Source organism: Erpetoichthys calabaricus, chromosome 2, assembly GCF_900747795.2.
Source record: "Erpetoichthys calabaricus chromosome 2, fErpCal1.3, whole genome shotgun sequence".
NCBI lineage: Eukaryota > Metazoa > Chordata > Cladistia > Polypteriformes > Polypteridae > Erpetoichthys > Erpetoichthys calabaricus.
The window spans coordinates 72,952,128-72,979,875 of record NC_041395.2 but is presented as its reverse complement, the minus strand read 5'-3'; the positions used below and the strand labels follow the sequence as shown (position 1 = coordinate 72,979,875).

Here is a 27,748-nt window from a genome sequence, read left to right as displayed (position 1 = left end):
CAACTATTCCCTGGGTCATGAAGTTATGCAGGTGTATACAACTGTATTACCTGTGTACAATGGTTTTAAAATACATTTGGAAAGTAAAAGAATTACCAAAAAAAAATGTGTTCAATCAGACAGGAATAGACGTGACATGTGAACAAACTGGTTTCATCTTTTTTCCTCAACAACCTTCTGGGTTGTTTTTGCCAATTTTCTTTAAAATTTATTTGTGTACAATGAAAACAAAATGATATAAATCATTCATTGTATTTAAAAATAAGATGGAAACATGATCATATGCTATTCTGCACATAAAAGTGATTATTGGCACACTGAAAATGCGACAAAAGAATAAAAAATGATTGGCATTCAAGTTATATCCATAACCTTTGCATGAGACACTCTTAGGTTTGACTAAAACCTGATTCAACAGCAAATTGTTTGAAGTGTGTCACGATGCAGGAATTTGGCTCAGACCCGAAATACTGCAAGGGAAACAGACTCATGTACTGCAGCTAAAGCCAATAGTCTTGACCTCACATAAGTACAAACAGTTCAGAGACATTTTCTGCAGTTTAGTAAATATAATGTCTAATCCCCTTTTCCAGTTATTCCTCCCCCAGATGGCCTCTTTTTACTCCACAAACTGCTTTATACTTATCAACAATACATGCATTTTACAGGGCAGTTTCAAAGTGTCAAATGTATGTAAAGGTAAAAAATAAAGAAATATAAAGTACAGTACATCTCTAAATATTCATAAAATTCTCAAACCGGCTTAATTGATTTCAAGATTCAGGGAGAGCTGGAGCCTATCTCCACAGCAGTGATTACAGCTCCGGACAGGGTACCTGCCCATTGCAGAGGCCCACTCATACATATCACATTTACACTCAATAGCAGTTTGGAAATGCCAGTTAACCTAACTGGCACATCTGGTGGTATTTGGAAAAAAATTAAACACCCTGAAAGAAACCTACACCGACAGTATGGAAGTTCCCCAAAGACAATAACCAGCCACTGATTTGTGAAATGTCAGCTCTGCCCGTGGCACCATCATGCTGCCACCTAAACTTCCAACTTGATTTGATTTACTTTTATTAAGGGAATTTATGCCAAAGGGACCAGCATGCTATATAATAATAAGAAATAGAGCACATAGCGGCAAAATAAACACAAAGAAATGTTCAAACACACAGAAAAATCATACACTGTATACAGTACATAGGCAAGCAGTACACACAAGAGTTTTTTTTTTTTTTAAACAATAATAAAATTGAAATAAATGTAAAGTGAGCACCTCTGGTTTAGTCTTTTGTCAGTTGTGCTTACTTTGTTTGTTCAGAATTCTAAATAAATCTAAACAAAACTTCATAACAGCAAATTCTGACAACAAAAAAGGACTTGGTATTTACATTTCCAATAAAAAACAGATGTGCTGTCTTTAAAAAAGTACCAATTTCTGATAAATCTGGGGTGTCTCCTGTATTATTGCTTTTTCCTGCACTTCCTTAACTTTGTTGGGATGTACATTATTTCATTTTTCTTAGTGAAAAGGGCTAGGAGAAGGAGCACATAATATAGTACAGAAAGCCTTGTTCATCCATCCATCCATTATCCAACCCACTATATCCTATCTACAGGGTCAAGGGGGTCTGCTGGAGCCAATCCCAGCCAACACAGGGCGCAAGGCAGGAAACAAACCCCGGGCAGGGCGCCAGCCCACCGCAGGGCGCGCACGCACACATACACACACACTCACACAGCAAGCACACACTAGGGACAATTTAGAATCGTAAATCCACCTAACCTGCATATCTTTGGACTGTGGGAGGAAACCAAAGCACCCGGAGAAAACTCACACAGACACGGGGAGAACATGCAAACTCCACGCAAGGAGGACCCGGGAAGCGAACCTGGGTCTCCTAACTGCGAGGCGGCAGCGCTACCCACTGCGCCATCGTGCCGCCCAAGCCTTGTTCAAGAAATCAAATATTTATTTTTTATATTGTCTTCTAAGATTAAGGTAGCAAAACACAGGTCATTTAAAAATGTTTTTTCTAGAACTGTTCTTTCCAGTATAGATACATTAAGCATAAGGGAAGAGCCAAAACTGGATGAGACAATGGTCTATCCCAAGACACACTCACTCTCCATCTATCAATTTTCTAAACTTGCTTCATCCTGCGCAAGGTCATGGAAAAGCTGGAGCCTATTCCAGCAAGCAGAGGGCGGAAAACAGGAATGAGGCCCTGGACATGGCACCAGTCCATTGTCGAGTGAAAACACACACATACACTCGGGTCAATTTAGCATCACCAATCCACTTAAGTTGATCCAATATAGAAACACCAATCAATGTGCTTCATACACAAGTTTTTAGAATGTGGGCAGAAACCTGGAGTGAACTCGTGGACACAGGAAGAACATGAAAATTCCTCACAGATAACAGGGTAAGCTAACCACATTGCTACTTCTACATCACATATTTGTTAAACTTTCATGCTTTTAATAGGCTTTAAAGTTAGACTAGGCTTATGGCTGCTTAATAAAGTTACAGTCTTTAATAGTTAATGCATATTCCAATCCCTAAAGTGTTTGTTTTATGACATATGTACTTTTCATTCTATTGTATATTCATATAACAGAATATTATTTGGACTATATTATGAGAATCAAGTATTTGCTACGCATTTTTTGCTCTCAGTGAATCTTTTTTTCTTCCTACTCCATTAAAATAACCAGATATTTATATTTAGAACATTATAAAGATGCTTTTTACTGTCCAGAAAGTTATAGTTGAAAATGGTTTTTACAGACATATGCAGGATTGCATAATCCATCCATTGTCTTGATCAGGTAATAGGTAAGCAAACTGTAAAAGAAAACACACCCTTCCTTTATTGAGACAACAAAAGTTACTAGTTTTACAAACTTCTGAGAGGGGCAACTAGAACATAAAAGGAAGAAGAGGAGAACATGTTTTCGCGCCATTTTATATAAAAACGGGTTTGTCTAAATACTTTGTGAAAGTGATGAACAGAAATCAGGAAGGATTCAAATACCTCAGGCAGAAGTTTCCTCGCATTTAAGCTAAAATAAAAGAAAGAATGTTTGTTTAACTCCCTGAAAAGCTCCTGGATTCTGAAGTCCAAACTCTAAATCCAAGCTGTGTGAATTTGAAGAAAAGCTTGGGAAACACTTGTGTCACAATTTTCTTGAGAGTACAAAGGCAGAAAACTAGGTGGAACTAGTGGAGGATTCTGACCTAGTGATTGGATGTAAGTAACATGGCCCTTAAAAATCCATTTCCTACATTCTCTTTTGAATTTTTTTTAACCAAAAACATGGCAGTGGTCTCTGATGAACATGAGGAGAGGTACCACCATGACATTGCTCAAATGAAGAGACGTTACAGTGAAATATGAAGGGAGTCTATGTTAGCAGACGTCGGTTGTTTTCAACCAAGTGAATACTTTTTGTCGATGACAATTATAATTAAAACAATTATGTGTGTAATTTATGCTTTTCTAAAGTGTAAATAATTAACTTTAAAAATATTTTATTTCTCATTTTTAAACTTTCATCTCTCAAAAAGTGGATGTGAAAGAGCAATTCTGGTGCCAGATTTAATCAGGAGTACAACTGCTGCTCTACGGAGATGACACACACCTAATTAGTTAGAATGACCTAATGGGAAAAGACCTAAGGCAAACTCGGGACATCAAGGAGGGAGTATGTGTTTCAAGTAGTCTCGGAGTTTCTGGAAATTCTGCAGTTATTATTGGTGAGAATTGAGTGGCTTTGTCTATCCAACTTGTCATGCTGATTCTACAATCATCATAAGAAAAAGAGGATCCAAAGTAAAGCACAGGAAAAATGATTTCTAAATGAGAAAGTTACTGCAAAGTACATTTTAAAATATTATCCAAAAGTGAAATATTAATCTTTCCTTTTTAAAAAACTTAAGAACAAATCTGCATATCGCATTCTGCTAAAGTTCAAAAATCTACTTCATAAGCAATTAGCAAAGGTTAAGTACATAGTGCCAATAAAAGTAAAAAATATATACATGGAACTGAAAACAATGACTTTGTTTTTTCATGAGACTGTTAGTAAGCACTTTTCAAAGACATCTAATTTTATTACCAGCCTTGGTTAAATATTAAATTTTTATATTTAGTCCTTATATCATTTAAGAAAAGAAGTATTTTATAAATTAATAAATAATACAAAATAAAAGACACATGTCTAATGTGTTAATTATATATTTGTTTTCAGAACACGCTTGCTCTATTTCAATTTTCTGGGGAGTCAAATCCTATCTCATTAGGTAACTGGCAAGAACCAACTTGAGATGGAATGCTGATGATTTACAGGACACAGACCTCGTTGTGAGCCAAGTAAAAGTCTCCAATTAACCAAATTTGAAGATCCTTTGGACACCAGAATAAAACGAAAAACTCCAAGTAGAGGCAAACATAATCTGCAAACTCCATACACATTAACTAAACTAGAAACTGGAAACGCATTCTAGGGACTATGAGGAAAATGCACTGATTTCTGGCATCACAGTGAGCTTAATGCTAAAACACATTAAGCTTCTACAAAAAATTTACCCAAAGGATACTGCAAGGTTTTTAGACATTTCATTCTCTCTAACAAACCCAAGCACCTCCTTTGTATCTCTGCTTCTTAATTTTATGTGTCCCGCTAAAGCACGGGAATAAACAGTTTTCAAATGTTCTTACCTTTGTATTTCTGCAAACATCTTTATACGCTTTATGACTTGCACGTTTCTCAAGCTTACTCCAGAGAGCTTTTGCTTTCCAGGAAGTCACCTTTGATTTAAGGGTTTTAAAAAAATTTCTGTAATCCTCAGGGCTGAGCTCCAATTGTCGACAGAGAATATTGAAGGCTTGAATTGTACCCTTGCATGTTGAAGCCTGGACAAAGTTCTCAAAGAGTTGGCCAGCCTGGTTATTCTTCTCTTCATCATTTTCTCCCATGGTAAGCAAAGAACTTGCAGCAAAGATAAATCTTCAACTCTCTCCTGCTGTTTGAATGCTATGTACTCCAATGAATGGTGTTCAGCATTTTCATTCTAAATAAATAAAAGGAACAGATTGTGGTTAAAGTTCCAAATAAGAAACAAGCATTAAATCTGTCACAGATGACTAATAAAATCGTAAGTTAAAGTTCCCATACTCTTGAATCTGCACCTAATTAGTCAGAAGTTTAAGTAATGTAAGGGCACATAGTGGTGCTGTGGTTAGAACTACAGCCTCAAAGCTACAGAGGACACTCTCCCCATGACCATGTGGGTTTTTTTCCGGGTAGTCTAGCTTCCAACTACATGCAAAAGATATGCCCGTTAGGTTGACTGGGTGGCCCAATATTCATAAAATCTGGATCTGCGAGTGAGCTGCACAGCAATAGAGAGGCACTTTACTTAGGAATGGTTTGTGTCTAGACACTGCTCCTAAAACACTTTATTTGAATAATTTGGGTTTTGGGAAAAAAGTTGTTCTTTGTCTGAGTAGAGTTTGCATGTCCTCCCTGTATCTACAAGTATTTTTTTTCAGGTACTCCTGTTTTTCACTCACTACCCAAAAACATTAATTCTAGGTTGATTATTAATTCTTACTTGCCTCTGTTTAGCTGTATGTGAGTGTGTGTGTGTGTGAGCAAACCCTGTTAAGGACTAGCATATAGTCCACGATCCTCTCTTATGCATAATGTTGCCCACAAAGGGCTACTGCATTCCTCAACATTTTAATTGAATTAGGCCAATTAAAAAAATAATTTGAATAACCAGATGAAATAAAGCAAATATCTGATATCAGCAAAAATTGCCAATTATTTTTATCACATTATATTTACCGTATGATATTTTTGAGATGAGCAACACAGTAATGAACACTTCTGCCTGGATGCTCCAGAATACCGAGTTTACATCCTGGTCCCTTCAAAATGTATGAGAATTTTGTTTATTTTGTCCAAGTCAGCATGGGTTTTTGTATGGGCACTCTGATTTTCTTTCCATATCCAAAAATAAGCACGAGTTTGAGAATCACATTTTTATTAACAAGAGAAGTTCCAAGTTTGTTTGCATACAGTATGTATATGCAATGTAAATTGGCATCAGGTTTTTGCTTACTTGTGGCTACCAGCCAACTTCCTGATCTTACATCATAATTTTTCACTATTAGATCTGCTTGGACTCCATTTAGACAGTCTTCAATCTAAGTAAAGCAAACTTTATTTCTGAGATATGTTAGTCAAGTAATCTGTGTCATTAGTAACATAAATCATTATCATTTATGAATGCCTTATTCAACCTTCTGCGTAGATATGCATGCTTTTTCAATGCACTGCTTTGTTTTGGTTGAGCTTTTAGACACTCAGAGACCACAAGTATCCCAACCACATCATATGCAAAGTTAGCACCTGACCCACACAAAAAATCAGAAGGTCAATTTGGAGTCACAAATCAACCTAATAGCATGTCTTTAGGCTATGGAAGTAGACAATCTTCTAAACTTCATGCATTCTAATATTGTTCATCCTCAAAAAGACAACAACAAAATGTGCTTTAAAAGTTAAAGAATGTTCAAATAATCTACTCAATTTTAATCTTCCTGCATTACTGAGAAAAGCGCTATATAAATGTAATGAATTATTATTATTATTATTATTACTAGTCATTTAGCCCGTTACAATAACGGGCGGTAGAACAGTAGTGCATAAACATTAGTAGGAACAGTCTATATTAAATGGCAAGGGACTTTGACCTCATTCCTTTTGTTGGTCGTATTTTTCTTTCTTTCAGCCTCTTTTGTTGATGTGTACTTGCTGAGCTGACCGATCTTCATGGGCTGCCGCCGTGTTTGTGTATCTTTTAATTTTCTGTGACAGTAATACTGTCTTGTACGTCCGTAATATACCTTTAATTTTCTCTGGCGGTAATACAGGCGTGCACGTCGGTAATATGCCTTTAATCTCCTCTGACAGTAATACTGGCTTGTACTGTATGTGGCTGTAATATGCGTCACTGTATTGTGTACCTTTAATTTCCTCTCGCAGTAATATTGGTTTGTATTTCCGTAAAACGCCTCTAACTTTCTCTGACAGTAATATCGCACATCGCACCGTGCCCCGCGCATCCGCACTTTACCAGAAGACACACACACACGGACACCGGGACGCAAGAAAGGATTTTATTAAAGAGGATTACTTGATACAGCATCATATGCTTTTGACTTAACATTTAAAATGTGGATATACTGAAGCCCACAATACTGAGGCAGCCTTAGTTCTAGTGCTAAGTGATCATTTGCTTTATTTTGCATCAGCTGCATCTTTCAGGAGTATCTGACACTCTGAATCATTAGATTCTAGAATCCATATTACTAAACGAGAATGGTAAACTGGATATGGACGCAGGGTCGTGCCCGTGGACGCAAAAGACGTAGTGCGCATGCGCCACACAAAGCCCTCCTCCAACGAAATGAGGCAACGCGCCCCTAGCACACACAAAAAAAGGAGTCAGACACAAGTGCCACACGCAGCCCATGCGCCCCCAGCACACAAAAAAAAGGACATAGCACACGAAACGGGACGCACACAAAAAAGAGGATTCAGACCCACGACACACAAAGCCCCCCTCCACTAACAGAAATAAAAAATGAGACAACGCGCCCCTAGCACACAAAAAAAAGGAGTCAGACGCCAGCGCCACAAAGATACAGAGTCCACACACTAACATAAATAAGAAATGAGACACAAAGCACCCCTCCACTAACAGAAATAAGAAATGAGGCAACGCGCCCCTGGCACACAAAAAAAAAGGAGTCACACGCAACCACCACACAAAACCCATAGCACTCCAAACGGGACAGACTACGGAGTCCACACACTAACATAAATAAGAAATGAAACACAAAGCACACCTCCACTAACAGAAATAAGAAATGAGGCAACGTGCCCATATCACACAAAAAAGAGGAGTCAGACACACGCCCCAAAGTGAAACGGAACAGATTACAGACTCCACACACGGCCACCCATCGAGCCCGAGATTGAGGATCAAAAACCAAAGAGCAACCGCAAGCGAACACTCGAGATCATACAGAAACCCCACACATACGGACAACACAACATATTTGAATCAGACTATCCCCGCCTGATAGTGAAACGGGACAGTCTAAGGAGTCCACAAAAGTTCACAAATCAAGCCCGAGATGGTACTGAAAAAGAGAACTCACACCCCCACACCACAGTAAAACGGGACAGACTACGGAGTGCAATCATTGTCATTCACTTAACGTCCCTAAAGAAACAACTGGCAATACAACTAATGAGTTTACACGTTGTTGTCAAAAGGGTCAAGTTAGACTGCCTCCTTTACATTCATATCCTCAATATCTACGGAAGCTTCTAACTAACGATGTACCTAAAAGTAAAAACTTTATGAATTGCATTAGATCCTACAATAGTTCATTTGCTTTTGCATCTACCGGAGTAAATATCAGTCCACCAAAAGGCAATGGCCCATACTGCTGTCGCGTATGTGGACAAATATTACATCGCATTGCAACAGTGCACCCTGAAACAAATCAAGAACGCAAATATGCACAAATCTACATCTTAGATCCAGATGACGCAATCTATCAACGAATGAACCATTAAACCTGCATTTGCCATGACCATCAACAAATCACAAGGACAAACCATGGACAAGGTTGGCATCTACCTCTCTGAGCCCGTATTTGGACATGGACAACTTTATGTAGCCTTCTCACGAGTTCGACGGTCATCTGACGTTAAAGTTAAAGTTATAAATGATCCATGCCAAGGAAAACTCATTCGAGGACAAGACACCATCTTTACTACTAATGTTGTGTACAAGGAAATTTTCCAATACATCTGTACAATGTGCCATGCGGTTTATTCTTTGCGTCCTATATGCGTAATCTACACCTTCCCACTATGCTATGTCTCATACATACATCACGCTATTTGGAATTACCCAACACCAGGGGTTGGCGAGCGAAGCGAGCAGGGGGCGGAGCCCCCTAGTATCACTCAGAAATGTGAGTAGTTTGGCTTGGTACTCTGCTTAAATGTTTGATTTGCATCCTTCAAACTAAGCAGAGTTTGCTGCTGTTAATCATTTCATATCTGAAACCATTTAAGCTGAACAGTACTCGGCCTTTAGGTCATTTTCAACATACTGTTAAACAATATTATTTGCAAATCAAAGGTTCAGTTGAAAAATGCAGTTCATGAGGATGACATTCAGTTTCACTTAGTCCTTAGTAAAGATGTTTCTGTAGAACTATCTTTAGTTTCTCACGTTTTAATAAATCCATCCATCCATTATCCAACCCGCTATATCCTAACACAGGGTCACGGGGATCTGCTGGAGCCAATCCAAGCCAACACAGGGTGCAAGGTAGGAAACAAACTCTGGGCAGGGTGCCAGCCCACCACAGGGCGCACACACACCCACACACCAAGCACACACTAGGGACAATTTAGAATCACCAATGCACCTAACCTACATGTTTTTGGACTGTGGGAGGAAACCCACACAGACAGGGGGAGAACATGCAAACTCCACGCAGGGAGGACCCGGGAAGCAAACCCAGGTCTCCTAACTGCGAGGCAGCAGCGCTACCACTGTGCTACCGTTTTAATAAATGTGCTTTACAATTTGAAATAAATAAAATTCAAAACGATATGTGTGGGCTTACAAAACAATCTGAAATTCCTTTCCACCAATTGCAGAATGATCTCTGTATTATGTAATATGGGTATACGTGTTTGATCCTGAACTGTGTTTCGGTACACTTACAGTAGCTATTTGTAAATATGAGAAATTTCACCTTAGAAATACTTCCTAGACTCAATCATGTTTAAAGTTTTTTTTTTTGCTGAAACTCTTATTCAAGTGTTTATTGGAGATTCAACAGAGGTTGACTGATTGAAATGAGAATGGCCCCCCTCAAGGTTATATAATAATGTGTGACCTAAGGTGGCTAAGGAATCAAATCCTCTTGCTGCTGATCTTGGAACAGTCAAGGCAGGAGAACCACTGAAGAGCAGTCCAAGCTCATCATTTCAGGACTTACAGAGAGTGGTCAGGGGTGCCTAAATGGGGGCCTGCTTATGAAATGTCTTGAAGTCTTGGTGGGTTAATGACCTTCATCCAGCGGAAAGAAAATATTACTACGAATGTAGTAATATTAACACCCAACGGTGCTGTTCTGTCATCACAAATGTTGAAACAATTTACAATATCTCCTTTGACCCGATTTGCCACTAAATAGGTAGGTGTTGTTTTTCTGGATTTTCATACCAAACCTGCTCACAATTTGGTGTCCATGCCAGGAGTACAAGACTCTGGGCAATGCTAATCATAATGCCCCCAACCAAAACCAAAGTCATTTTTTACATAAGCTGTAATTGATCAGCAATCTGCTTCCTGACATCGACAAGGCTCAGAGTCAGCACTGCTTCAATTTTCTGTTGCTTATACTAGCTCCCTTTTAATAATAGAGTGTTTATTTCATAGTTGCACCTTACATTAATAACAAGTCTTGAATGATAAATTACTACATTTTTTGTTGGCTTTTGAGACTGTCAAATTGTTTAAACCATGACAAACATATTGAACGTTTATTAAAAATAATGTTTATTTTCTTTTTTATTGCCCTGATTATCCCCATGTACTTATTAATTGATATTTACAGTATCAACTGGGGTGGGAGGGGATTATTGAATATAACATAAGTAAATAGCATAAGGACGGTGATACCTCTGGACAATTTGTAACCCAGAAATAGAGAAATGGCTAAGATATTACATTTGTTTCTGTCTGTGGCACACAATATTTTACTTTTGTAAATTCCCAAAATACTTCAGTGTAAATTTCCTGATTCATCTTTAGTAGCAAAATTTAAAAACCTTCTCTGGCTTTTAAGATCCTGATTTACTATGTTGTTTTTCAATTTTTATAAACAGTTTGGCATCCTACACTGTGGCAGTTGCTTGAAAAGAAAATCTGTAGTGCCTTAAAACCATAAAGTTAAAATAAATTCTTTCAGCCTACTTTCATCTTCTTTCTTATTAATCCATATTTGCTAAATATCTCATACACCTAACAATATACTCTCTTCAGGTGTTTTGTATTCATCTCCCACCTACATTTCAAGCTGTTCAAAGTCATAAGGAGCTGTACCATATTCCAATAGTGCACTGTACTTATGGGGTTTGGAGCATTTCAGTAATATATACCATACAGTAATTGGATTTTCAAATAAATAATGAAATTGTAATATTTACCTTTTTCAAGAGGAGGCATGATGAAATGGGAGCTTTTTAAAATAATTCACCGTGCTCATGTCTGACAGATTTCAAACATTGCACCTGAATATTACTGATGCATACCTATATGTTAATCTTTGTACCAAACTCTTTAATGTAAAGGTGCTGTTTCCCCTTCTTACCAAGCAGACTATGTAGCAAAAGGAATCACCAAACCTCACTGTCTCCAGTGGAAAAAAACATTGCACCTCATAGGATGCATTAAGAAATATTAACTGCAAAAAGAGCTAGCTTCAGCACTTTGGTTTAGGCAAAGACATGACAAAAGAAAATCCATTCTTCTAACAGATTTCTGTGCCATTTTCAAAACTGATTCAGTCTTGATACCTTAATTAAAAAGACCCTTTTTATTGACTTTAATATGGGTAGTAATATCCTTTACACTACATCTCTGGGACAGCCAGTGCATTTTTCTATGCTGTGGTGTGCTAGGCTGGTTAACAACACTTCAAGACAGGCCAACCAAATCAACGAGCTAATTAAAAGATAGGCTCAAGTTATACCAACAGCCATACACCTTTATATCACCTCACTGGGACTGGGACTGCTCTTTTTATATTCGGCCAAGTCAGAAGTTCTTTTTCTTTGTAGGTTTATTTTTTATTTCTTTTAGTTATTCTGATGTGTATTTGAGTGGGGGTATGATGTTTCTCATAATATAAAAGTAATTATCTATCTATCTATCTATCTATCTATCTATCTATCTATCTATCTATCTATCTATCTATCTATCTATCTATCTATCTTCTGTAGAAAGCCAAATTTACCCCTGGGGACAAATAATGTCCTGTCTATTTGTCTGTCTAATTGCCCACTGCTAGCTGTGAAAACAAGCATGTTTTGTCCTTAACATTATTTTAGGTACAAATCATTATTTTAGGGGCAAAATCGTTGAACTGTATTGAATGACCAAAATGACAACAATAAATATTTCAATATACATTAAAACTCACTTCCATAACACCATGGATAGGGCCAGGTATCAATCTGTATGACAAAGCAGTTCAGAGATAAAATGACAAAAAATGTATGCATCTTATTTATTGTCTTCATTTTACCTCCCATAATTTGTGGAAACAGAAGGCATGAGATATTTGAAAATTTATTTTACTGTATCTACCCCACTACATACAGTTTTCATGCCACATCATGTATATATTTTTAGTTTTCTATGTTTCATTATTTCCAGATACATAAATGTTTTAGCACTTTTATGCAATTTGGGATTTGCTCCATACAGAGAAGCAAATGTCACATGGCAAGAGGGTTTATACACATGGACTGTGTGCCAACTTGATCAAAACAGAAGAAGGTGAAAAAGTAGAAAAAAATACAAAAGTCTCAATGCCTACAAGTTGGGCTAAACATATTAAAAACGTCAAGCACATAAAATATAAGAAATACAACAGGGTCAAGCAGAGATGAATCAGAGTCAGTAACATATTTAAATAATAAAGCAGATGAGCTGAAATAAGCCTTAAATTAAAGCCGTATACTGTAGCTACAACTGTTGGGCAACAGCAAATGGGAGATGTAAATATAAGTAAGAGTTAGAGCAAGGGTTTGCATAGTAATTGGGGGCATCAATACCCTTTTGATTCAAATTTCAATTTTACAAACGTAAAACATTTTTTGGTTTTGTATTCAAATTTTATTAGATATAGACACTTACTATTTGTTAATGAAACAAACAAGTCTGGCACATAATGTTCAGAAATGGAATGATTGTTGGCTTCTTTGTACCTTATTCTTAGTTTCAAACTATTTTTGTCAACTCCCATCAAGACTCTCCAGAAGCAACTGCATTTGTGATATGTTGGAATGTTTAATTCAGAAGTCAAATTTGGAATGCTTACGAACAGAGCAATATAGTTTAACAAACAAGTCATGCATGATTGTTAGTTTATGTAGTAGAACAGAGAAGCACAAATGAGCTTCAGGGAAAAAAGGCAGCATTTCTTCCTAAAAATTCCTTTTAACGTCTTCTTAGTGAGAAACTAAAAAAAGACTGGAGCACTTTGGGGTGTACACCAAATCATACAAGTTTGAAGGCTGTGTATTATAATGTTACAATAGATTTTTATAGGAGTTATGGCTTACTATAGCTCTAAAGAACACTTTTTGTAATGGTGGAAAAACTGCTTTGTAAGTACGTCTAATAATTTTAGACTAAAAAAACTAAAATGCTGAAAAGCAGGAACCAGCACCACGTCTCTCTAAACGGACTGCACGTGACCTAATTATATGGTAAGCTCAGAAAGATTCTATCCCTCTATATTCTAAGTGCTTATCTCTGTGCTACAAGGTTACTGGAATTACATTTGCTCTTGGTACTTAAATAGCTCTCTGGATTACTCCCATGCTTGAAATACTTAACCACACTCCTGTCGCCGGTGTTAAAAAAATGGCATTTATAAATGGAACAAACAGGCCCATCTTTCCTTTATGACAGCAATTTTATTTGGCAGCAGGATATGCTTTTTCAAATGTGAAGCTGAACCAGAAATTGTCTGAATACAAAGTCTGACTAATCTAACAAATACCAATCTTCTTCAATATCTCCTCAGCCTAGCACAGAAACAGTAGCAGAAAAAATAAATTTCTACAGTTACGACACTTTGAGTGTTACAGAAGACCAATGTTCAGTAATTCTTTGTACAGTGCTAAGTAAAAGTTTGGGCACCCCTCTGAGGTTGCATGATAATTTGCTCTGTGTTCATAACAGAAGATCACAGCAATATGCCAATTTTTAACTAGGGAAATGTAGACAAGGGGATGTTTATCAGACAAAAATTCTCAGTGTAGAATTATTGAGTTGTAAGAATTAAAATAAAATGTAAAAAATGGGAATTGCAAAAGTTTGGGCACCTTTTTAATTGCATCAATTTGAAGACCTGCAGTCATTTAATGCTGACAGGTTTGCTTTTTCAAAATTGCTTTGATTAGCTCATAAGACCTTAAACTATAAAGATAGATGCAACCAATCATGAAAAAGGTTATTTAACATAGGTAACTGCAAGTTGTGCTTGTCCTTGGCTCGCTCTTGGAGAGTGGCAACATGGGAACCTCTAAAGAACTCTCTACTGACCTAAAACTAAGATAATTCATCGTTATGAATTAGGAAAAGGGTACAAGATATTATCACAAAGGTTTGGACTGTCTGTCTCCACAGTCAGAAATGTACTTATGAAATGGAAGGCCACAGGAACAGTCCTTGTGAAGGAAAGATGTGGTAGGCCAAGAAAAATAGATCTGAAAGGCACAGCTAAAGGCTGTTTAGAATGGTCACAAACAAACCACCTCCAGAGAGCTACAAGAACATCTGGCTGCTGATGGTGTCATTATACATCATTCCACACAGCGCACTTTGCACCGGGAAGAGCTCGGTGGAAGGGTGATGCGCAAAAAGCCTTTTTTGAGTACTCACCACAAGAAGAGTTGCATGAGGTATGCAAAAGCGTATCTGGACGAGCCAGAAACATTATGGAAAAAAATACAGTGGACAGATGAGACTAAGGTATTATTATTGATTATATTTGATCATAACCAGAAACACTATGCCTGGTGAAAAAAATACATAGCACTCCTAGAGAGAACTTGCTGCCTACCGTAAAATTTAGTGGAGGGTCCATCATGTTATGGGGCTGTGTGGCTAGCACAGGTACTGGAAATCATGTTAAGTTGAGGGCCGCATAAATTCCTCCTAGTATCAGTTGATTCTTGACAAGAATGTTCAAGGGTCAGTCACAGAGTTAAAGTTACAACAGGGTTGGATGTTTCAGCACAACAATGATCCAAAGCACCATTCAAAATCTACAAAGGAATTCATGCAGAGGTACAAGTACAATGTTCTAGAATAGCCATTCCTGTCCCCAGACCTGAACATCATTGAAATATGTATAGATTGATTTGAAGCAGGCTGTCCACACTCAGAAACCATCAAACCTAACTGAACTAGAGGCATTTTGTACGGAAGAATGGTCCAAAATACCACCAGCCTGAATTCAGGGACTTGTCAGTGGCTATAGGAAGCATCTACAGGCTGTAATTTCAACGAAAGGAGGCTCTACTAAAGGTTGTTGGGAATATTCCTTTGGGGCACCCACATTTATGCACCTATTTTTGTTTAAATGCACATTAAATTGGTTCTGTTGGTGCAATAAAAAATATTTCACTACTGAAATGTTGCTGTTTCCATAACATATAAAATACGTTAAAATGAAGTTGCTGCCTCAAAAGCTTAGCAAGTTATAAATTGATACGGTGATTTTTATCAGGGGTGCCCAAACTTTTACATAGCACAGTATATAGTGAACACTTGACTTTTCAGTACTGTAGTGAAAATAGCAAGGTAAGCTTTAGACTTAATTTCAAGTGAAAATTAAACTGAAATTCAATTTCAAATGAAAGGTAGCAGCATGCTAAAATCACAAATTATAGACATACATTTACATACTCTACATACACATTCATTCAAATGAGTGCACTTACATTAAAAAATTATAACATTATTGGAAACACATTCACTTCTGACACTTTAGCTAGTGTAAACTGAAATATTTGCAAAGCAAGGTATGGTTGTTTCACCTACATTTATGTGCTTGTTATCATCAGAGTTAAAATGTGTGAGGGAGCGTCCAATCTGTAAACAGGGTGCTGGGACCAGGACACCAGTACATTGGCACAAATTATAAATCTCTCATGATGCCAATGTTAGAGAAAGTTTCACATTGGCAGAAATACAGCTGATGGACATGCCCGTATGAATGTAGGAGCAGTGGACCTTGTAAGGCATGGTGCCAAGAAGGGCAGCAAGGTCAAAAGTAAACAGGATTAAGTTTAAAAAAGTGTATTTAAGTGTGCATAAGTGCACATAAATTTAAATTTAAGCAATTGTATATAATAATAAAATTAATATTTGCATGACCCAGTAAATTAGTGACAGTAATACAATACCAACAAAAGAAATATAGATGGAAATTATAACAACATACAAAGAATACAACATACATATACTCTAGAATATATATACAAGGATATGTATTTGTCACTATAAGTAACCTTATGATTTCTGAGTAAATAATAGAGTTTTCCTATACTAAGGCAGTGTTTCTTATATAGGTCCTGAACAGAATGCAGCTGTCTGCTTGTAATGGTTTAACCAACACTGGGTTACAGTAGTCCTCTGTTAATAGAGGTGGTTGCTCTGGATTTGTCATTCTCCCCATACCTGTGTATACTTCCTCTGGACACTCCAGCTTAGTTTTAAAACATCCCAAAGACATTTAGGAATATTAGCAAGTCTAAATTGGCCATGTGTCCCATTTGGGTTGTTTTCCTGCTTTATTTCCAAAACCAGTCCAGTTTCTTATACACTTACAATGGAAAATCTGGTTAGAGAAAAATAGATGTAGTAATTGTAATGTGTGGGTTAATCTTAACTGTTGGTGTAAATTTAATGATTGTCAGCTGCAGTAGGTAAACAAAAGCATTGCTTAGTGACAGTATATCGATACTTGCTAAATGTTAGATAAGACAGCAGCATAAAAAACCTTCATTTACGATGGACTTTGATTTCAAAAGTTGTGACTTAGAGGCAGACACACAAATGAATGAAATGTAGGGGGTAATGGATAAGGAAAGGAAAGACTGGACTGACTTAAATGTGCAGTTATGATAAAAACTAAAAATTCAGCAAAATGTCTCTTAAGAGTACGGCAGGAAGTATGAATTGTTTGACTTGCGAAACTGAACTCATACCTCAATCTCCCTCTATAGCACTTATGTAGGAACCACTAAGAAATCTTTTTTTCTTTTTGAACAGCATTAGCTATTAAAGTCTTAAATAATCCGTCCAATATAAAACAAAATTGACAAACCAATTACAACCAAAAATGAAGTGGCTATGGTATTTGCATATATACAACCTTAATGCACTGAAGTGTAAATAAGCAATGGAAAGGGAAGATCAGCAGGTTGTTTTATGCTTTTCATAGTGCAAGTCCTTCTCTTTGGCAGGGATGACATTAGAATTACAGTTGTTCTTCACATTTTACAGCTTACTGTACTATTTTAATGTTTTTATTTGAATGCCCTGTATATATTTTGCTTGCTAGAAATACAACATATGTAGCATACAGAATCCATACATATATGTGTGTGTGTGTGTGTTATTTTTTTAAATGTAAAAGAGGTGATGACTTGAGTAATAAAAGAAAAAAATAAAACCAACTAATAAAAATGTCTGTTTTATAAATTTGTAATGGAAAGTTACATATATACTATGATGAATATATAAATTATTTATTCATTAACATGTTTCTAATAAATCATCATCAGGGTAACTTTTACCTTTTGCTGTATGGTACAGTATGTGCATAATCATGATGGATAAAAATATATTTAGTAGTTTTATAAACAACGATTTCACTGAGTATTTTTTTCTAAAGTGAATAATTGACTAAAGCCTAAAAATAAACTTCCATTAGAGGAAAAAATAGGTACATTGTACTCAGGTGTCAAAATATAATGTGAACATTAAATATGAACAAGACTAGGATATAGCTGGTTGCCCTACCTGGGAACAAATATATACACGATTTACATCAGTGTGACTTGAGGGATATTGTGTCTCTCAACCCTAATTACAGGCCTGGCAATGCTTTAAGTCTTCTCATATTTCTTCATAACAGCCAGCTTTAAAAGATTAATACTACAACTCTCTAAGGCATTCTTTATTACTTTCGATGAAAGACAACTGATGGTAAAATACTATCTAAATTGCACTCACTTTGTTAAACATCAAGACGCAGTGGTAGTGCCCACTTAGTCTACTAAAACAATAGGATGTAAGTTCCCTCTGGATTGCAAATACTTCATCTTGACTACATTAGTAACTAAGCTGTTGACATATTTTCAGCGCGCAATAAATTCTCATTGGAACTGTGGAGCTGAAACTTCTTTAAGCTACTGTTTACAAGGGAAATGGCAACTGAAATGTACAGATAAGTTACAAGATGAACATGGAAGGCTTTCTTTAAAATAGTAAACATTCCGTATACTATATTGTACTGCAAATACACAGGAAAAAGGAGGTATTCCAGCTTCTACCTAATGACTGTAAGCCTTTAATTAAACTAAATATGTATGTAATTAGGCTTTCAAACTGGAAAAGTTATTCTTGACATTATGCTGTATATTTAAATATGGCACCTAACTATTTATCATGTGACTTTGAACTTTTACAGTCTTGGGCTACCTCGTAGAAACCAGTGGCAAAACTGTCCACCATTCTCCAAAACTAGGCGGCTTTACAGCGATAAAAGATTTTGAATGTGGCATAATCCTGCTTAAAGTAGCATACCTTAATATCATTCTTCAATCATTGTCTGCACAGCTCTCAAACATAGAAGAGAATAGATCTTCTCTGTAAGCTGACTGCAAAGCAATATCAGCCTCCTGACAAAAATGGTAGATGGTCAACAAACCTAAATACAAACTTTATTTAATGAAATCACCCTTTTGTAGTGAACATCATCCAAAGGTTCTTTTTGTTAGTGCTCAAGTTTCATTTTCAAATTTACTTTCATTGATACATAACACATTGAAATATGTACTTGGCTAGAATGTCTCCCACAAGCTTGTGATAGTGGTACATTACCAAGAACAGACAATAAATACAATACCACACACTGAATACAACATGAGATTATGCACACATAATATGTTTATACATATTTTGTACTAGTGGAGCACAGGCAAGTTAAAAGATTTGGTCAAACAGTAAGTCAGAAGGACTGTTTAAAGTCCAGCTGCCTTAACCACCTTGTTATGCTGCCCATATCCATCCATCCATTTTCCAACCCGCTGAATCCGAACACAGGGTCACGGGGGTCTGCTGGAGCCAATCCCAGCTAACACAGGGCACAAGGCAGGAAACAATCCTGGGCAGGGTGCCAGCCCACCGCAGGACACACACAAACACACCCACACACCAAGCACACACTAGGGCCAATTTAGAATCGCCAATCCACCTAACCTGCATGTCTTTGGACTGTGGGAGGAAACCGGAGCGCCCGGAGGAAACCCACGCAGACACGGGGAGAACATGCAAACTCCACGCAGGGAGGACCCGAGAAGCGAACCCAGGTCCTCAGGTCTCCCAACTGCGAGGCAGCAGTGCTACCCACTGTGCCACCGTGCCGCCCCTGCTGCCCATATGCGTACATAAAAACACAATTTTTAAAATGTAAATATCAGCTGACATTACAACTAACTAAATTCTTACAACAACAACAACATGTATTTATATAGCACATTTTCATAGAAATGATGTAGCTCAAAGTGCTTTACATGATGAAGAAAGACAAAATAAATAAGAAAATCGAATTAGGGAACACTAATTAATATAGAATAAAAGTAAGGTCCAATGGCCAGGGAGGACAGAAAAAACTCCAGACAGCTCGAGAAAAAAAAAATTGCAAGGGTTCCGAGGCCACGAGACCGCCCAGCCCCCTCTAGGCAGTCTACCCAACATAAATGATCTCAATCAGTGGTGACACCTTAGTGACACCTTGTACATTTTGGCTTTCATTTCAAACAGTAACTTTTTTTGCACACTTGGAAATATGCAGCAGCACTCTGGGAGAATTACATTTGGAAAAAAAAGATACTGTGACCCTGTAAAAGAAATAAGGAAACAAAAATGTGAGGGATACATTTACCACTTTTTTGTACCTTTTATTCAAAAAAAATCCATATTTTAGATTAATTTACATGCTTATGTTCTTCCCCTTATTTAAATTGTTTCCCCTAAATTGTTCCAGTTAACAGTGACACAAGTTCAAATAGTATTGTAGGTATAGAAGCCTGGACTGACAGTATCAGCTCTAAAAATAGGAATTAATGAGATGCCAGTTCATCAATGGGCGTTCTCATACCATACCTGACTTACTTACACCAGGTCAGTTTTCTGTAACCAACTAACCTTCTTTTGAAAAAGTAAAAAGGTATTTTAGTGCAGAACTGATTTTAAGACTCCTGACTGCTCCCAGCCTTTTGCAATCAAAGCAGAAAAGACAAGTATCTCAGTAGGAGCCATGTCATTACAAAGATTACAAACACCATCACACCATTAATTGAAAATTTACATTTATCCACTTAAGTCAGAAATGTATTTTGTCAGGGATTGGGGTGGCATTTCTGAAAACACTTTTACCAAAAATGGAAATAAGAAAAGTCTTACTTCTGAATATTATCTCAAAAGCAATGGGCAAACTGAACAGCATAACCAGGACCCTGGAAAATATTTTCATTGTAATACAAGTTCATTCCCGTTGGTAAAATCTCCATGTTTTGGCAGTAGCCCTATTACTTCATTTAGGAACACGTTCAGGAGACCGACTGATGGCAGGAGGTTTATACACAAGAAAAGAAGGCTTATATACTTCAAAATACAGTGTCCATGTGGAAAGCCCGTCACTGGAGACACTGATTTTTATGTAGCGAAGAGTGCCAGTTAAAGAGTAACAACATTGTGCACTATGGTAATCTTTCTGCCCCGTACTGAAAAAGATTATCAGAAGTTTCCTAAATTAAGTAAAACATCTTTAGCACAGCAACCTAAGCCATTTCAATGATTTTATTCTGATCTACTCAAGGTTCAAATTCTGGAGACAACTGACCTGTGGTACATTGCAAACCTTGTACAATATGAATGAATTAAAAAAATAAACATGTTCAGCCTGGTATTACAGCCTAACATGGAATTGTTACTTGCAATACTGAGTCAATGCTTGAATTGTTTAATCCTTTAAAGTGTACTAAACCTGCAACTTAAACTGTCTTAGTAACTCTATAACATTTTTTGAACAGCTGTTAAAATACAGAACTATGTTGAGTGGTATTTGTGGTATGTAAGGTCACTGTCAAAATAATACATCAGTTGTGACTTAAAATATTTTAGGAAAACAGGAAACACAGTTTCCATGGTAAAATCTAATATTATTCACAGGTAGAATTTGAAGAGTTAGGTCACATAAATGTAACATGACTTTCATTTGATAATTCTCATTGCCGTGTGGAGTTCATGATACATTGTAAGTTTCTCCATACTGTGATTTTTAAAGTTTTACATTAAACGTTTCATTTGGGAAGCACCACTAATGATTGAATTCATAATAATTCATTCACAATTTTATATTTCATCTGTATACTCTGCAGAAAACACTCAGCTATTACACTGATTCTGGGACAAACAAAGATAATTGATACTGTTAACGGAGAAATGTTTTCATAGTCCATCTATACTGCATTGTCTGTAAGCTAAAGCAAATAATGTACCCTAAGTTCTTGTCTATAAGCCGCGGCTTATCTAAGGAAAAAAGTTGTGAAAATGAAAAAATAGAATATCGGCTTATACATAAGTCTGGCTTATACATCCATCGCGGGGGTTGCGTTCCAGAGCCACCCGCGAAATAAGAATATCCGCGAAGTAGAAACCATATGTTTATATGGTTATTTTTATATTGTCATGCTTGGGTCACAGATTTGCGCAGAAACACAGGAGGTTGTAGAGAGACAGGAACGTTATTCAAACACTGCAAACAAACATTTGTCTCTTTTTCAAAAGTTTAAACTGTGCTCCATGACAAGACAGAGATGACAGTTCCGTCTCACAATTAAAAGAATGCAAACATATCTTCCTCTTCAAAGGAGTGAAGCAAACAAATCAATATGTCTGTTTGGCTTTTAAGTATGCGAAGCACCGCGGCACAAAGCTGTTGAAGGCGGCAGCTCACACCCCCTCCGTCAGGAGCAGACAAAGAGAGAGAGAGGGAGAGTTTGTTTTTCAGTCAAAAATCAATACGTGCCCTTCGAGCTTTTAAGTATGCGAAGCACTGTGCAGCATGTCTTTTCAGGAATCAGCTTTACAAAAGATAGCAACGTGAAGATAATCTTTCAGCATTTTTAGACGAGCGTCCGTATCGTCTAGGTGTGCAAACAGCCCCCCTGCTCAATCCCCATACGTCAGGATCACAGATAGTCAGCGCAAGAGAGACAGAAAAGTAAGCCGGGTAGCTTCTCAGCCATCTGCCAATAGCGTCCCTTGTATGAAATCAACTGGGCAAACCAACTGAGGAAGCATGTACCAGAAATTAAAAGACCCATTGTCCGCAGAAATCCGCGATATATATTTAAATATGCTTACATATAAAATCACAATTTAAATGACCGCTACGCGCTCGTGTTGACTCGGCGACGCCCAGAGCAGAAAGAACGCGCTCCGGCCGCTCCAACCGCGCCATGCGGGGAGTGAGAGAGACGCCAATATCTCACACTCTCTCCCCCCTTAAAGAAATTAAATGGGCGCGAGTGAGACCACTGACCTCCCTCCCTTCTATTAGTTATAGGTTATAGTACGTTCGGCTTATCCATGAGTCCGGCTTATCTATGATACGATTTTATTTTAAAAATTCGTATGATTTTTGGTCTCCGGCTAATACATGAGTCCGGCTTATAGACAAGAACTTAGGGTACCAGTTTTAAACTTGTACAAATTTTCTAAAAATACTGTAAAATATTGATATTTGGTGTTTTTTTCAGTCCGTAAAACAGATCTCTAAACTTAAGAAAAACATTAATAATATGTTTACTTTTTATATTGTTATTGTTCATTTAAAATTGTCAGTCAGCCATTATCCAACCCGCTATATCCTAACACAGGGTCACGGGGGTCTGCTGGAGCCAATCCCAGCCAACACAGGGCACAAGGGAGGAACAAATCCCAGGCAGGGCGCCAGCCCACCACAGGGCACACACACACACCAAGCACACACTAGGGACAATTTAGGATCGCCAATGCACCTAACCTGCATGTCTTTGGACTGTGGAAGGAAACCAGAGCACCCGGAGGAAACCCACACAGACACGGGGAGAACATGCAAACTCCACGCAGGGAGGAACCAGGAAGCAAACCCAGGTCTCCTTACTGTGAGGCAGCAGCGCTACCACTGTGCCACCATGCCACCCATTTAAAAAAAACTGAAAAATTTAATTAGGGGCTGATTACATTTGGTACATGTGAAAATTCCTGTCACATAAAAGTACATAGCAAAAATTATGACAAATAATTACTTTGTACAATCTGAAATTGTAACTTGGAATTTGTAACGGTTCAAGGATGTGCCATGTTAGTGATGCATTTCTATTTCTGTCTTCATTTATTGATGAATCCTTAAACGTTACTAGCTGAACTGATACAGATTTCCTGCATTTGGTTTACATTTCATTAGAAAGCCAATGTAACACTCGAAAACTAAACTTTGTTCATAGTATTTTCATTTAGGATACAAAACAATTACAATATTGATAATATCTTACAATACAGCAAAAAAACACATATGGAACATTTTATTGTGAATTTGTCTATCAAGTCCAAATATTGAAATGTCTTTGTTAAACAGCTACATAATAATGGATGACAGGTAGTCATTCCTACTTGGTGTTTGTTTTCTTGGTTGTTTCTTTGTCCTCTTCACTAGCAAAGGCCTTCCTTTATGCTTTTACACTTTCAAATACACCTGATATATTTAACTAATTGCCTCATAAAGAGATGGCACATACTGTTAGGGCAGTTCTTATGGTTTTCATTACTTAAACAGCTATTTTTAATAAAAGCTGGTGAAATGAGATTAGGCAAAAATCACAAAAATGCAAATGTTAGTTTAAACTTTTCAGTGTTATTGAGGCCAGATATTATCCTAGAAGCACTAGGCACAAGAACCATCTCAACATGGGGTACCAGCCCATCACAGGACATATTAACATTTTAATTCACCCAAAATGGGTCAGTTTATAAATACTGTAAATATTAACTGCACTAAGCAGGTACAATAATGGATGGGATGGAAAATGGACTTCACTTAAAATAGCACTTTTTCATAGTGAAAACCATAACATCCATCCATCCATTGTCCAACCCGCTGAATCCAAACACAGGGTCACGGGGGTCTGCTGGGGCCAATCCCAGCCAATACAGGGCGCAAGGCAGGGAACCAATCCCGGGCAGGGCACCAACCCACCGCAGGACACACACACACACCCACCCACACACCAAGCATACACTAGGGCCAATTTAGAATTGTCAATCGACCTAAACTGCATGTCTTTGGACTGTGGGAGGAAACCCATGCAGACACGGGGAGAACATGCAAACTCCACGCAGGAAGGACCTGGGAAGCGAACCCAGGTCTCCTTACTGCAAGGCAGCAGCGCTACCACTGTGCCACCGTGTCACCCTAATACATACTTATGATCAAATATTCTGTATATAAAATACCATTTTCAAACCTGCTTATTCCTGTTCAGGTTTGGAGAGAGTCAGTCTAATATGACAACACTGGATGTAACAGGCTAGAAAAAAACCTTGAAAGACATTACCAGCAGATCCTTCAAATCAGAACATTGCAAGTTGGGGCGTCAATGGATTGGAATTATTCAGATTGCGATCTTGGGAATATTGAGATGAACTTAACATCTGAAATTCTCTCATGTTCCTCAAATCATTCCTGAACAATTTTTGTCGTGTGGAACGGCACATTATCCTGCTAAAAAAGGCCACTGCCATCTGGGAATACCATTGCCATGAAGGAGTGTATGTGGTCTGCAACAATTTTTAGGTAGACGCCCAGAACATCACACATTGCTTCCAGGGGCTTGCCTTCTTCCCATAGTGCATCGGGCTGTGCCAAGGTAAACTACGCACATGTACCTGCCCATCCATATGATCCAATAGAAAACATGATTCATCACACCAGGCCACCATCTTCCATTCCATCATGGTTCAGTTCTGATGCTCACATGCCCATTGTAGTTGTTTTCGGCAGTGTACAAGGGTCCACATGGGCACTATGACCAGTCTGTGGCTATTGTGATGCACTGGGTATACTGACACATTTTCCTAATGGCCAGCATTACATACTTCAGCAATTTGTCCTACAGTAGCTCTTCTGTAGGAACAGACCAGATGGGCTTATTTTGCTCCACATTCACATCAATGATGAGCCTTGGACGACCATGAATCTGTTGCCGGCTCCCAATAGTCCTTCTTTAGACAACTTTTGGTAGGTTCTAAATACTGCACACCAAGAACACCCCATAAGTCCTGCCATTTTTGAGGTGTTCTGATCCAGAGGTTTAGCTATCACAATTTGGCCCTTGTCAGACTCTCTCAGATCATTATGCTTGCCCATTTTTCAAAGTTCCAACATGTCACCTTCAAGAACTGACCGTGCTTGCTTCCTAATATATCCCATCCCTTGACAGGTGCCACTATAACCAGATAATCAATATTATTCACTTCACCTGTGAGTGGTTTTAATGCTGTGGCTGATCAGTGTATGTCTCCATTTTCCCCAACATGATAGTTAGGCATCTGGAGGATTACATTCCCACGAAGCAATGCAGGAACTTGAAATTTGCCATTTGTACTTGAAGTCAGGATGTCGAGTGATGACATAAGTACAACGAGCAGGAAGAGGAGAAGCCGGTGAGGGAATACAAAGGTAGGAGTGAGCAGAAGAGGATAAACAGCACTGCAGCAAGGCAGGCATGTGGGCTAGTCACCCCACCAGACAGAGTATCCTTTGTTTAGTGATTCTCAGTGGGCTATTAAGATGCATAGTTTCGTCTCTATCATTTAGTATGCTTATCACCAAACTCTGTTCTCCACTGTTTACTATATTTTTACATAAATAAACACTTTTATATATATATTTAGTCTGCTTGGCTTTAATTTGGGTATGGGATCCATGGGTGCTGATTCACAAAGAAAATTACACAAGGCAAGCTTTCCACAAATACTTGTAATACAGGATATTGAATCTCTGACACATTGACGCTGACACATTGACTGACCACCAACTATCACATGTGATGCTTTCTCACAACCCACCCCCAGCTTGTTCCAGTGAGTCTTTCGAGAAAGGTATACAGACTGAATCACTGTTCAAGTTATCTGTACAGTATATAGGAATCTGGTGGTCATTACATCAAGAAAGTAAAATAGACTTTTATGACGTGACTGTTGTAATTCAAGTAATAGAAATGCAAACCTAATTATTTGCATAGCAGAATAAGCTGAACACCAGTGCTGGATTTATTGCAAACTGTGAATTGAGTGGAAAATCTGTATGTGTTTATCAGTCCGTTTCTAAAGACAGGTCAAACACTTCCATTAAATAAAGTAATCAATCAGCTGCCAAGGACAAATATAAAATAAATTTTTTTTGACAGGCTTCAAGATTATCTCTATATGTGCTAGGTGCAATGAATTAACAACATAATACAGTAACCATATTTTATATTCAATTATTAAAAGAGCTACTATGTGTTGACAAACTGGGATAAACTGTATAGCATTGTAATTATTTCTTCTGACAATGTGCCTTTAATCTTTATTGCCCAAGACATCCGGACATTTGGAATACAATCAGCATCCTGCACAGAGCCCAACAGTGCCCAGAAAAGAGGAAACATTTTGGGAAGTTAAAAGGGATGTTAGACCTTATGGTTTTCTACTGCATCTCCCAAGGAGAGCCACCCCTTTTCCTTTTAATAGCTGTCATTCCAGTCTAACAACTTAAAAATTAAGCTAATATGAAAAAACTTTTTTCTTCTTAGTGGGTACATAATGATTGATCCAGCTCTTCTCAAAACAATATTAAGGTCCATTGGTGTCTATAGGCCACCAATTGATAACATGATGCCTTGCTGTATCTTCACAAGTTTAGGGAGAAAGGTAAGCACATACAGTATTAACTGAAATAGCACAGCAAATATTATTATCAAGAGAAGCACATAATAAAAGTTAATACTAGAAGGCTCAAGTACAAGAAATGATTAGTTTGATTAAGTAACTAAAGAACAGCTGGTATAAAGGAGCTTGCTTGAATAGCATAGCAAATTCAAAGGACAAGCAAACCCAAGCAAGTAGTTAGAAAAGACTAATGACACCACCATTCTTCACAGACTCTCAGACACCACCATTCTTCACAGACTCTCAAAGAGCTTCAATCTGAAAATGCATTCTTCTATTCAGGTAAAGGTATTGTCCAGAGAATTTCATGTCCATCTCTAATCGTTCATCCATTTTCACAGCCATATATCCACTACAGAATCATGCAGTAGACAAACAAAAATGGAAGCTAAACAGAAACTGTTTCTGAAAAGGGTGCCAGCCATTTACAGGGAATATTCATACATAATCTCTTACTCGAACTAGGTCAATTTAGATTCGACAATCAATATGACATTGGAACATAGAAGGAAATCAAACACCAGAAATGAAACTTAAGCAAACTCAAACAATACA

General features: G+C 37.6%; 1 protein-coding gene across 12 annotated transcripts in view; it reads right to left on the bottom strand.

The window, feature by feature from the left end:
• LOC114645970 (F-actin-monooxygenase MICAL2-like) overlaps nucleotides 1-27,748 on the bottom strand; it is a 353,538-nt gene that overhangs the window by 257,172 nt on the left and 68,618 nt on the right. For 11 of the 12 annotated variants that reach the window (XR_007934100.1, XM_051922735.1, XM_051922734.1 and 8 more), the window contains one exon: nucleotides 4,737-5,089. Coding sequence is in view for 10 of the 12 variants with exons in the window: in XM_051922735.1 (XP_051778695.1) it covers nucleotides 4,737-4,994 (258 nt within the window). In the remaining 2 variants the exon portion in view is untranslated. Of the gene's footprint in view, nucleotides 1-4,736; nucleotides 5,090-27,748 lie in introns of those variants that run through there. The other variant, XM_051922740.1, reaches the window with a different exon arrangement.